General features: G+C 50.6%; 1 protein-coding gene across 1 annotated transcript; it reads right to left on the reverse strand.

The window, feature by feature from the left end:
• Window positions 1-2,213: 2,213 nt before the first annotated feature.
• Window positions 2,214-3,258, reverse strand: LOC120642563 (ferredoxin-thioredoxin reductase, variable chain-like). The gene has a single exon (XM_039919142.1). The coding sequence runs from the start codon at window positions 3,180-3,182 to the stop codon at window positions 2,655-2,657; it is 528 nt and encodes a 175-aa protein (XP_039775076.1). The 5' UTR covers window positions 3,183-3,258; the 3' UTR covers window positions 2,214-2,654.
• Between the last annotated feature and the right edge of the window lie 9,029 nt (window positions 3,259-12,287).

Genomic DNA, 12,287 nt, shown 5'->3' on the forward strand with positions numbered 1-12,287 from the left:
CTCACATGCGCGCCGCTGGCTCCGCCCGCCCGCGCTTCGTCGGCTCTGCCCGCCAGCTAGCCACCACGGCCGCCTGCTCCGCCCACTCGCGTGCCGCCGGCTCCGCCCACCGCAGCCTCGCTCGCCGGAGTTGGGACGGAGGGGGGGCGCCAGCTGCTCGCCGGTGGTGTGGCGGAAGGGGCGGGGAGGGCGTGTGGCCGATGGGGGAGGGGGCGTGGTGAGAGGAAGGGAAAAAAAGAAGAGCTTTTTTGCATATATTCATGCTCCTTGAAGGGTTATGGACTTAAGTGGCACAACTTAACAAGTTCAGGGTGGCAGATTTCGATTTTGCGAGTTCATGGACCTAAGTGACACTTCAGGACAAGTTCGAGGGCCGCTGGTGTATTTAACTCAAAAATATATATAAAAAAGTTACTAACGTGGAGCCGCTGGTTGGCCTTCCACTCCGTCCAGTTTATTGATATCTAATTGAGTGAGTTATCAAGAAGAAACATAATTCATGAACAAGTATAACATGCTGGCAGACATACACAGTTGAAGGGCTGAAAACGATTAGATAATTATGTTAATTCTCACACAAACCAAATAGAATTCTTAGGTAATTCTTTAGTTCTCTATTTTTCTTGTCTGTCGCTCACAATAATTCATGTTAAGTTGCCTATGCAGAACAACAAAAAAGTAAATAAAAAATAATAACATCACCAACACAACTTTACACTAGAGACGAATTCAGCATCTACATAAGCGGCACCAACAAACCTATGGCATTCCTAAGGGAATCCAGTATACAATACCAAATGAATCTGATCATCATGCTAAGATTCAAAAATCACATTCATACGGTACCAAGTTCCTAATGTTTTGAAATGATAGAAACAAGTGAATTTTGGCATTTCTAACACAAGAAGGAATTCCCTTTTCCAAAGCTGAAGGGTTCTGAAATGTATTGTTATGGGCAGAAAGTACTGTTCACGCCGTGAACAGTAATGAGTCTAGGACATTAGGAAAGATTAGATTAGTTTGTTATTTCCTTAAATTTAGAGATTGGTTTCTTAAGGGTCAAGTCAGCCCATCTATATAAGGATGGGATTGTATCTCTTTTAATTAAGCAATGAAACAATGAACAAGAACCAATTCCCAAGTCCCCCAAAAGTCTAGTCTCCTCCCAAGCCGACTCCACCCGGCTATCTTCCCGGTGGTGTTTATCTTAAGCCATGAGAGCAGTAGGGCTATACCCTGCCCTCCTACGAGTCTCCAAGCCGCAAGAACAGTAGGGTTCAATCCTGCCTTCTCGCGTGTCCTATCTTCCCCCATCACATGTATTCATTTCCCAGATCTATCAACCAAAGCATATCTGGATTCTGATCAGGCAGAATTGTTTGGTGGAAGTTTTAAGACCAGGGATCCTCTGACCAATAAAACATATTTAAGACTAAGAGCTAGAAAATACTAAGGGAATTGAATGGTATTATCAAGTACATAGGAACTTATAGATAAATCTAAAGAAATGTCTTACAGGAACAGATTTCAGTATTCAGATTGAAACATATTCAAATAAGATTGAGAGACACTACGTAGTGTAAGATATTAATCTGGGATTGGATCCAAAATATAGAAAAATTCTTGCCTCCCATGACAAAGCCACCATCTATAAGACGAAATTGCTATAGTCCTAAACAATATCATATTTGATATCAAGCATAGCAACCATGCCAACTGGAACAGCTATTCCATCAAGCATTCAAGCTAATGTACCTAGCACACTCATGCTCAGTAGTCAGTATAGCATGAGCAAGTAGAAGCACAAGAAAATCCAAGAGGAACTAGCAACATCGAAATAAAAAAGTGTTGAATGATGTGGTTGAACGATTTGTCAGTTCGTTAGAAGCTCCATAGCACAGGCAAATGTAGAATCATAAAAGCATTGTATGTCAACTCTACTCTGGGTTGAATAGATACTTCTAGAAGGCAATTATATACATGGCTCATATCCAATTAACAGAAACGCTGTGTCAATACCAATTGGGGTAAACTACATCCAAAATATAACAGCTTAAGAGTAGACTACTAAGCATTCATGTTCTTTTTTTTTTGCGAGGATACTAAACATACATATTGATGCAGCAAAATACAGAACAAAATTTTTACACTGATAATTTCGGACTATCCTCATTCAATTTGCACAGCTATCAGAAGGTATGTTGGCTTCTTTATTTTACTTGGAACACATAGGCCACGTTGGGCCAAGATCAAGTTCATTCCATCATCAAACAGATTTAACTACTAGCCTACTAGCCTCTAGGAGTACTTTCAATCATATATCACAGTATCGCTCACTCCTAGTAGGCTAGTAGTAACATTTTGTCCTAACAATCAATAGAACAAAATGCTCGATACAGTCGGTAACAGATTCATCAGTTTAATTACTTTTGATCATATAGAGTACAAGCATTCGAATAATTGTCACATCTGAAAAATTCGATGCTGTAGGGAGGAGAGGGAGAAGCACACCGCAAACAAGTAAACAAACGGCAACTTACTTGCAAAGCTGCAATCTCCTCACACCCTCGACATCCTCCTCCTCTCGCACAGAAACGATAGTATACAGATGCCACGGCCGCCGCAGAGAGCGCGTTATTCTGTAACCAAGAGCTCTACTCGTCTCCGACGATCTCGAACTCTTGCTCGCGGAGGTGGGCGATGAACCGGACCGGCTTGTCCTGACCGTCAGGCTTGAGCTCGAACTCCACCTTGAAGGGGAGATTGGCCGTGACGCGCTTGCCCTTCCACACGCCGACGTACTGCTTGACGACGCCCTCCATGCCGCGCAGGTCTAGCCCCGGCGCCCTGGCGACGTGGTGGACGCGGACGGGCGCCGTGACGCGCACGCGCTTCCCGACCTTGCGCGCGGCGGCGGCCTCCTCGGCGGCCACGTCAGGGTACGAGGACACGTCGCTGCCGACGGCCACCCGGCGCGCGAGGTCGAGGCGCGCGCGCCACCGCGGCGGCGGCGTGGGGAGGAGGCGGCAGCGGGCGGGCGTGGAGGCGGGAGGGAGGGGGCCGCGGCGGGGGAGGAGGGGAGTTGACGATGTGGAGGTGGAGGGGGACGCCACGGCGGTGGCGGTGGCCGCCGTGGTGGACATCGGGCACGGGGAGGTTGGTGGGCGAGTGGGGAATTGCATCGAGCAGGCGGTGGGCACGTGAGATGCGGGGGGAGGAAGCGAGTGGCGTGAAATCCCAGCGACGATTGGTTGTTTCCTCCCGGGAAAGAAGGGGCTGCTGGACCCACAGGCCACAGCCACAGCAGCATCCCATGGCCCATGGGCCGTCCAAAGTCCAGATCAACCGACTTTGGGGATACTTTCCCTATGTTTCCCCTTCAATAATTCAAGGGGAAGTCACATATTTTGAAAATTAGAACACATGTTTTGTTGAAAGACTTTAATATATAAATTTAACTTACTGGAAGTCTGGACCATAGAAAATTTTAATTCAGCAGAAAACCAATCCATGCCCGAAATGTTGAGTCGGCGGCCGGGAGAATGGCAGCGAGACATCCACAGCTGACTACCTGACCGCGCCCGATTGTCACCTCCTATCTCATACAAAAGGGTCCCATGATTCCGAGGCGGTCTTAACTTGGCTCGCAAATCTTAAATTTGTTTATGAAAGGACAGTCTAATTGTATTAGTTTCATGGAATACTAGTGGATAGGGCCTTGGCGGCATGTCATCTTTGCATTACACTAACAGGTGGGCCATTTGAGAGTAACGGCCCTCACATGCCAGGTCCCACGTCCTGGTCGGTCGCTTGTTTGTAGGCCCAAGCAAGCTGTGCGGCCCATGTCTAGGGGAGGATTTGTTGGCCCAAAAATTTACAATTTGCTGCTCTAGTAGCGAAGCGATGGCAAACGCTCTGTTGGCCCTCACACCAATGTTCTTCTTCTTCAGGTCTGATGGAATATTCCCTTTTTCTTCCAGTATCTGAATCAACGATGCCTTCGATTTCTTCCAGTCAGGGACACATGACATCTCGTGTAACCAGTACAGTGAAGGCATGGCGATGGTACACCTGTAGCGATGTTCTATCACTTGGGATTCAGTCAGGATCTGAAACGCGGGGTGTTGGAATGGAGTTTGGGGGGGGAGGGGTCCCAGCAACATGTAGCATCCGGTGGCCATCAAAGTTTTTGCTGTTGGCTGCATGGCATGCTTGGTAGCCTCAAATCACTGTTATGTTCGTCGCATTGTTTAGCTTTATGAGCACGTAATTCAACTTCAGTTAGATGGTAGAGATACTGTAAAAACTCGTACTGACGGAGCTGAAGCAAGCGCAGCGGGTTCAGAAAGAACGAGGTGGGACTGAATATCGCGGCAAGGAGCAAGTACGGCAACTTCTGACGCCCAGTTTCCCGCGTCGCCTTGCCATTACGGCCTGCTCGACCCGCATCCGCCGTCGTGTCCCGCAGACCACCGAGCCACAGCGAACGGCCACGGCTATGCCGGCGCATGTCGCCTTCCCGTTCACAACTCACAAGCACGCCAGCCTCTGCACGCACGAGCTCGCCTGCCTGTATCCAGACGCCATGCCAGAATGCCTCACGCGACCACGCACGCCCGCGGTCTGCGATGGCAGCCAGCCGTCCTCGGCACTCGGGCGCTAGGTCTCGGTCACCTCCTCGCGCACAATGTTTCCCATCTTTTGGTGGCGATGTCGGCGCGACGGGTGTAATACGCGCTCGCCGGAGCTGGAATGCTGCACCAGGGGTGGATGGTATTTCAAATACCGTCCACCCCGTGGAAATTTCTCATTTTTGTTCTTCCTCCACAGAATTTATTTGGACGAAAAATTTCGTGGACACATGCGGAACTAAATTCTACATCTCTGTAAATTTTTTCAGAATTTTTGGTATAGATTTAGATCGTCAATTTTTAAATTTCAACATGGAACGGGGGTGGACGGTATTTGAAATACCGTCCACCCCACGAAAATTTCTCCTTTTTAGTTCTTCCTCTACAGAATTTTTTTGGGTTTGAAATTTTGTGGAGACATGTGCACCTACATTATCCATCTCTGAACTTTTTTGTAGAATTTTCGGTGAACATCTAGATCGCCGATTTGAAGGCCATTATAGAACCAGGGGTGGTCTGTAACTCAGTGTTTCAGACAACGACCACCCCGTGACCATCCAATCTCTTCAAGTTCTTTATGTTGTGATCAGTCCAAAGTCCAAACCATGCCTAGCTCTTCTGTCATCATCGTCAACGAAGCTGGATGCTGCTGTGGTTGAGTTCGTTCCCAGAGCACCTGGACGCACACAGGCACACGAATTGCTCAGCAGCAAATGCTTGATCGGTTTGCAGTGCCAGCAAAACAGAACATCGATCTTGTTGTAGATAATTGTCTTGGATCTTTGACGGGAAGGAAAAGGATTCCTGAATTGGTCATTAGCTACTGAGCTCGGCAATTCGGCTGTTTAGCGCATGTGTTCCCGGAGAGAAGAGATTCGATGCTCGCAAGCTGAAGATGCATGGGAGTTTTATGTCTGGAAATTCAGGTTGGCATGGTGTCGAGTCCCCTTGCTGCCTGCCAGGTAGTGGCAGTAGACTGGACATGCAATGCTTGCGCTGCGTCGCGTACAAGACCGACGCGCTCGTCTCCGGCAGCAGGCCGCGCGCTTGAGCGCACGGGCGGGGCGCGGCGGCGGCGGCGGCGGCGTCCTCTCGAACGCGGCAGCCTACGTGGCCGTTGTCTATATTCATTGGATCCTGTGCAGCAATCGCGCACCCGATCGGTGCAACTTCATGGAAGGTTAAACAGAGCTTTCCCAATCGCGCACGCGGTCTGCGACGGCAGCCAGCCGTCCCCGCCGCTGAGGCGCTAGGTCTCGGTCACGGCGCCGCGACATCCCTGTCGAGAGCCAGCAGCTTCACTGGCGACCTCGTGCACAATGTTTCACATCTTCGAGTGGAGATGTCGATGCGACTGGTGTGATTTGAGCCAGCCGGCGCCGGAACGCTGACACCAGGGGTGGACGGTATTTGAGCCGACCGGCGCCGGAACGCTGACACCAGGCAAATACCGTCCACCACCGTGGAAATTTCTTCTTTTTGTTCTTCCTCTACAGATTTTAGTTGGCAGCAAAATTTTGTGGACACATGCGGAACTACGTTGCCCGTCTCTATAAATTTTTTTTAGAATTTTTAATAGACATTTGGATCGTCAATTTTTCAATTCCGATGTAGAACGGGGTGGACGGTATTTCAAATACCGTCCACCCCACGAACATTTGTCTTTTTTAGTTCTTCCTATACAGAACTTATTTGGGTTTGAAATTTCGTGGAGACATGCGCCCCTACATTTTCCGTCTCTGCACATTTTTGTAGAATTTTCGGTGAACATCTGGATCGCCGATTTGAAGGCCAGCGTAGAACCAGGGGTGGTCTTTAACTCGGTGTTTCAGACAACGACCACCCCGTGACCATCCAATCTCTTCAAGTTCTTTCTATACAGATGTTGTGATCAGTCCAAACCATGCCTAGCTCTCCTGCCATCATCGTCAATGAAGCTGGATGCTGCTGTGGCTGTGTTCGTTGCCAGAGCATCTGGACGTACACAGGCAAACGCTTTGTTGGCTTGGCCCTCACACCAATGTTATTTTTCTTCATGTCTGATGGAATGTTCCCTTTTTCTTCAGGTCTCTGAATCAACGATGCCTTCTATTTCTTCCAGTCAGGGACACATGCTTGCATTGCCTCAGCGGCTGCCGATCGACATCTCGTGTCCTCAAAGCTGGGTCAGAAATTACGGTAAATTGGTGCTATATTTTTTGAGATTCTGGTGATAGGCTATTGTACAGTGAAGGCATGGCAATGGTAAACATGTAACGATGTTCTATCACTTGTGATTCAGTCAGGATCTGAAACGCCGGGAGTTGGAATGGAGTTGGGGTGCAGAAAAGGTCTCTGAACCCAGCAACATGTAGCATCCGGTGGCCATCAAAGTTTTTGCTGTTGGCTGCATTGCAAGCTTGGTAGCATCAAATCCTTGTTATGTTCGTCGCATTTTTTAGCTTTATGAATTATGAGCACGTAATTCAATTTCAGCTCGATGGTAGAGCTATTGTAAAACACTCCTGAAAACATCGAACTAATGGAGCTGAAGCAAGCGCAGCGGGTTCTGAAAGAAGAACGGGATGGGACTGAGATCGCGGCAAGAAGCAACTACGACAACTTCTGACGCCCGGTTCCCGCGTCGCCTCGCCATCACGGCCTGCTCGACCCCGCACCCTGACCCAACGTCGCGTCCCGCCGACCACCGAGCCGCAGCGGACAGCCACGGCTATGCCGGCGCATGTCGCCTTCCCGTCCCCAACTCCCAAGCATGCCAGCCTGCCTCTGCGCGCACGAGCTCGCCTGTATCGAGAGGCCATACCTGAACGCCTCACGCGGCCACGCGCGCCCGCGGTCTGCGACGGCAGCCAGCCGTCCTCGCCGTTGGGACGCTAGGTCTCGGTCATGGCGCCGCGACATCCATGCCGAGAGCCAGCAGCTTCACTGGCGCCTGCTCTTTTAGTGGAGATGTCGATGCGACTGGTGCGATTTGAGCCGGTCGGCGCCAGGACGCCGACACCAGGGATGGACGGAATTTGAGCCGGCCAGTGCCAGAACGCTGAGACCAGGGGGTGGACGGTACCGTCCACCCCCGTGGAAATTTCTTCTTTTTGTTCTTCCTCTACAGATTTTAGTTGGCAGCGAAATTTTGTGGACACATGCGGAAATACATTTTCCATATCTGTAAAAAGTTTTAGAATTTTTGGTAGACGTTTGGATCGTCAATTTTTCAATTCCGATATAGAACGGGGGTGGACGGTATTTCAAATACCGTCCACCCCACGAACATTTGTCTTTTTTAGTTCTTCCTATACAGAATTTATTTGGGTTTGAAATTTTGTGGAGACATGTTCCCCTACATTATCCGTCTGTGGCAATTTTTGTAGAATTTTTTGGTGAACATCTGGATCGCCGATTTGAAGGCCAGTGTAGAACCAGGGGTGGTCCTAAGTAACTCGGTGTTTCAGACAACGACCACCCCGTGAGCATCCAATCTCTTCAAGTTCTCTCTGTACAGATGTTGTGATCAGTCCAAACCATGCCTAGCTCTCCTGCCATCATCGTCAACGAAGCTGGATGTGATGTGGTTGAGTTCGTTCCTGTTGTAGATAATTGTCTTGGAGCACCTGGACGCTGTAGGGACACGAATTACTTAGTGAGTTTGATCGGTTTGCAGTGCCAGCAAAACTGAACATCGATCCTGTTGTAGATAATTGTCTTGGATCTTTGACGGGACGGAAAAGGATTCTTGAATTGCTCGTTAGCTCATGTGATTCTGCTGTTCAGCGCATGTGTTTCCGGAGCAGAGATTCGATTGCTCGCAAGCTGAAGATGCATGGGAGTTTTATGCCTGGAAATTCAGGTCGGCATGGTGTCTGAGTCCCCTTGCTGCCTGCCAGGTAGTGGTAATAGACTGGACATGTAATGCATGCGCTGCGTCGCGTACAAGACCGGCGCGCTCGTCTCCGGCCGGCAGCAGGCCGCGTGCTTGAGCGCACGGGCGGGCGCAGCGGCAGCGGCGTCCACTCGAACGCGGCCCTTCCCGCGTCGCGCCTCGCCATCACCGCATCGCGCGGCCTGCTTGACCCGCACCCGCCGTCGCGTCCCGCCGACCACCAAGCCACAGCGCACAGCCACGGCTATGCCGGCGCACGTCGCCTTCCCCTTCCCAACTCCCAAGAATGCTAGCCTCTGCGCGCACCAGCTCGCCTGTATGCAGACGGCAGACGCCATACCAGAACGCCTCACGCGGCCACGCACGACGCCCGCTGTCTGCGATGGCAGCCGGCCGTCCTCGCCGTTGAGGCGCTAGGTCTCGGTCACAGACTCATGGCGCCGCGATATCCCTGCCGAGCCAGCAGCTTCACCGGCGCTTGCTCCTTGCCACCACCTCGCGCGCGCCAGGGCCGTACCGGCAAATTCAAAGGCCCTGTGCGAAATTATGAACTGGACCCTAGTACCATCGTTGCGCCTGCGAGTGCCTGCGAGTGCCCAGTGAAATCCGGAAGGTGGAAGTGCAGACGTGACTTGTGTCGTGCCTGGCGAGCGGTTATAGTGGAAGCGAAAAAGATTGCACTGCGATTTGCAGATTTGATTGAAAGACAATGGTCAAGCGGCATATTTCCTCTTCTATGACATATTTGGGCTACAGTTTGCTTCGTATTAGATCAAAATATAACTAAAACAAAATCTACTATATAACTATACTTAGTATACTCATTATATTTTGGGGCCCCTAAAATTTGGGGGCCCTGTGCGGTCGCACGGCCCGCACGGGCCTAGATACGGCCCTGCGCGCGCACATGTGATTTGAGCCGGCCGGCGCCGGAATGCTGGCACCAGGGGTGGACGGTATTTCAAATACTGTCCACCCCGTGGAAATTTCTTCTTTTTTATCTTCCTCTACAGATTTTAGTTGGACGCAAAATTTTGTGGACACATGCGGAACTACATTTTACATCTCTGTAAATTATTTCAGAATTTTGGTGAAGATTTGGATCGTCAATTTTTAATCCCAATATAGAATGGGGTGGACGGTATTTCAAATACCGTCCACCCCACTAATATTTTTCTTTTTTAGTTCTTCCTGTACAGAATTTATTTGAGTTTGAAATTTCGTGGAGACATGCGCCCTTGAATTCGTCGTCTCTGATCATTTTTGTAGAATTTTCGGTGAACTTCTGGATCACCGATTTGAAGGCCAATGTAGAAGTAGAACCAGGGTTGGTCTGTTGTTGGAATCTTAGCTTCTTAGATGCCCAAACATGGAGCATGGACAGTATAAAAACGGCAATGGAAGTATGCACTTAATTTTCCAATAATAACCGGAAAATTCAACCTTTTACACTGTGGAGCGAGGGGGCTATTTATACCCCTGGCCCTCGGCCAGATATCTCCAAAATGCCCCCTTCCAACTCATGTCCAGCTCATTTATAACTGGTTTTTGGGTAATATTACAAGGTCCGAAGTGTACAAATCCGACCTTCTCTCGTGTTCACATTTTACACGCATGCCAGATCTTGACGAAGGTCCTAGCAACCTTCGTCTGGCTTGTATTCCGTGCTTGATACCCTTCGGGCTTCAGGATCCTTCACAGGCCTTTCTCCCCCGGACGTTATTCACTCTTGGCGAACAGCCATCACCTTCGCAGACGAAGGTGAGCCCACTGTCCCTTCGCAAGTCCTGGCCTTCGAGCTTAGGCTTCTGGGCGGTCGACCATCTCCTTCGGCCTCCCGAAGGTGGGCTCCCTGGCTCTGGGCACCCTTGCAGACGGCGATCACCCTTCGGGTACGTTTGTCTCCCGGCGCCGGAGCCCTGCAGACATGCAAAGAGATGTTTTCGAGGGCGGGATTAACCTCCGGGGGCTCTCCCGAGGATCCAATCCCCAACAGTAGCCCCTCGAGGGCGAGGTCCGAAGCCGGCGGTCCGAACCCACTCGCTTCCTTCGGGGAGCTTCCGAGGAAAAACGTCTCCCGAACCGTCGGCTGCAACAGTCGATTTTGGGTTTGAATGTGGGCTCTGATTGCACCGCTGAAGCGGCCGACTCCTCGATTTTACCGTTGGTACTGTAGCTTTCCCCTGCCTATATAAGCGAAGGAGGGGAGGTGAAACCTGTGCCCTCTTGAGCTTTGCTTACCTTCGACGCCTTTTGTCATAAAGCGCTTCTTCCGAAGGTTCCGTTTTCGTGCGGGATCGACCTTTTTATTTTTCCCTCGGTGTGAGTGGTTTTGGGGTTCATGGCTCGCACTAGACAAACGGCAAGGTTAATCGAAGGTTATGGTTGGTTCTTTTATCTGACTTGTCTTTCTCTGCTTTTCTGTAGATATGGCATTCATTAAGAGGGCTCCGTGCAGACTCTGATTCAGCTCCCAAAGGAGAGACGGGTGCTTCACGGCCGCCTCAGCAGCAGCAGTCCGGCGAGAGCCTTTCGGCGGTGTCTGCGGACGTGTCGGAACTGATGGCTCCGGAGAAACGTAAGACTTTGTATTTCGAGCCATTTGTCGTTTCTCAGAGCACGATAGACTTCTACGTTTCGAAAGGCTATTTCGCCGAAGGTGTTTGTCGCCCTCCAGGGGCGGAAGTGATTCCTGTACCGGAGACCGGAGTGGTTGTGGTTTTTAAGGATTTTTTTACTGCGGGGCTTAGACTTCCGATGGATCCACCTGTGCCGAAGCTTTTGGAGCCATTCAACGTGAAGCTGCACCACTTTACCCCGAACGGGATTGTTGCTTTGGCCAAGTTTTTGTGGGTGGTACGGACCTTCGGAGGAGAAGGGTCCGTGGATGCCTTTTGTAGGCTTTTTCAGCTGCACTGCCAGCCTCGCAAGGTCTATGTGGACGAGGACACCGAGTTTAGCGAGGTTCAGAACGGCTGTTGCACCTTCGTTCCTCGCAAGCCGAACAAGAAGACTGGCCTAGAGAAGGTTATGCTTTTGACGTCTTACAAGAACAAGTGGGAGGGGAACTGGTTGGGATACTAGTTTTATGCCAAGATTGGCTTTTCTGATCCCGAAGGTTCTGCGCGAGGAGAAGTATCTGCTGGCTTCGGAAATCGAGATGTTCGAACACGTCTATCAGCCCGCCTTCAGCAAGCGTGGGCCAGGTTTCAAACTATGCCTGGAGGCTTTCATGACGGCTTGCCAGATTTGTGGTGGTAGGGATGTGGTGGAGGAGTTTTTGGCTGCGAAGGTTTGGCCTTTGTCTGCTGGCTGGTCTCCGTTGAGGTTCGAGCGTAAGCGTTTTGCTGGTTTGAAGTATGATGCGACGTCTCGGTTTTTGGGCTTTGGAAACCCGATGGTGCCAGCGACGAAGTTATTGTTGCTGAGCTGGAGCGTCAGGCTGCGGAGATATTATGTCCTTGAAACAAGAAGGAGTATGGTTCTTTGGTGGAGGTGTGTGGAGCGAACCTTCGGTTGAACCGGTGTTTGGCTGAGATGGGTGTGGCTTACGAGCCTCGGCCGGTGCCAACGAACGCCATTCCAAGAATGACGCCGCCTGGGAACGTTGGTTCGGAGGTTCCCGGGTCGAAGTCTAAAGGTAAAGCTAAGGTGGAGGAGGTGGGGAGCTCCGGGGCTACTGGCACGCGGGGGCACGGGCATGGCCGGAAACCTTCGAGCACGAAGGTTTCTATTACAAGGGATGTGAGTGCCAAGAGGAAGGCGCGAGATGAGGAGGT

This window comes from Panicum virgatum, chromosome 7K, assembly GCF_016808335.1.
Source record: "Panicum virgatum strain AP13 chromosome 7K, P.virgatum_v5, whole genome shotgun sequence".
Lineage (NCBI taxonomy): Eukaryota > Viridiplantae > Streptophyta > Magnoliopsida > Poales > Poaceae > Panicum > Panicum virgatum.

Bases quoted from the DNA above. Each gene is read 5' to 3' on its own strand.
- LOC120642563 (XM_039919142.1), bottom strand. From the start codon at position 3,182: ATGCAATTCCCCACTCGCCCACCAACCTCCCCGTGCCCGATGTCCACC.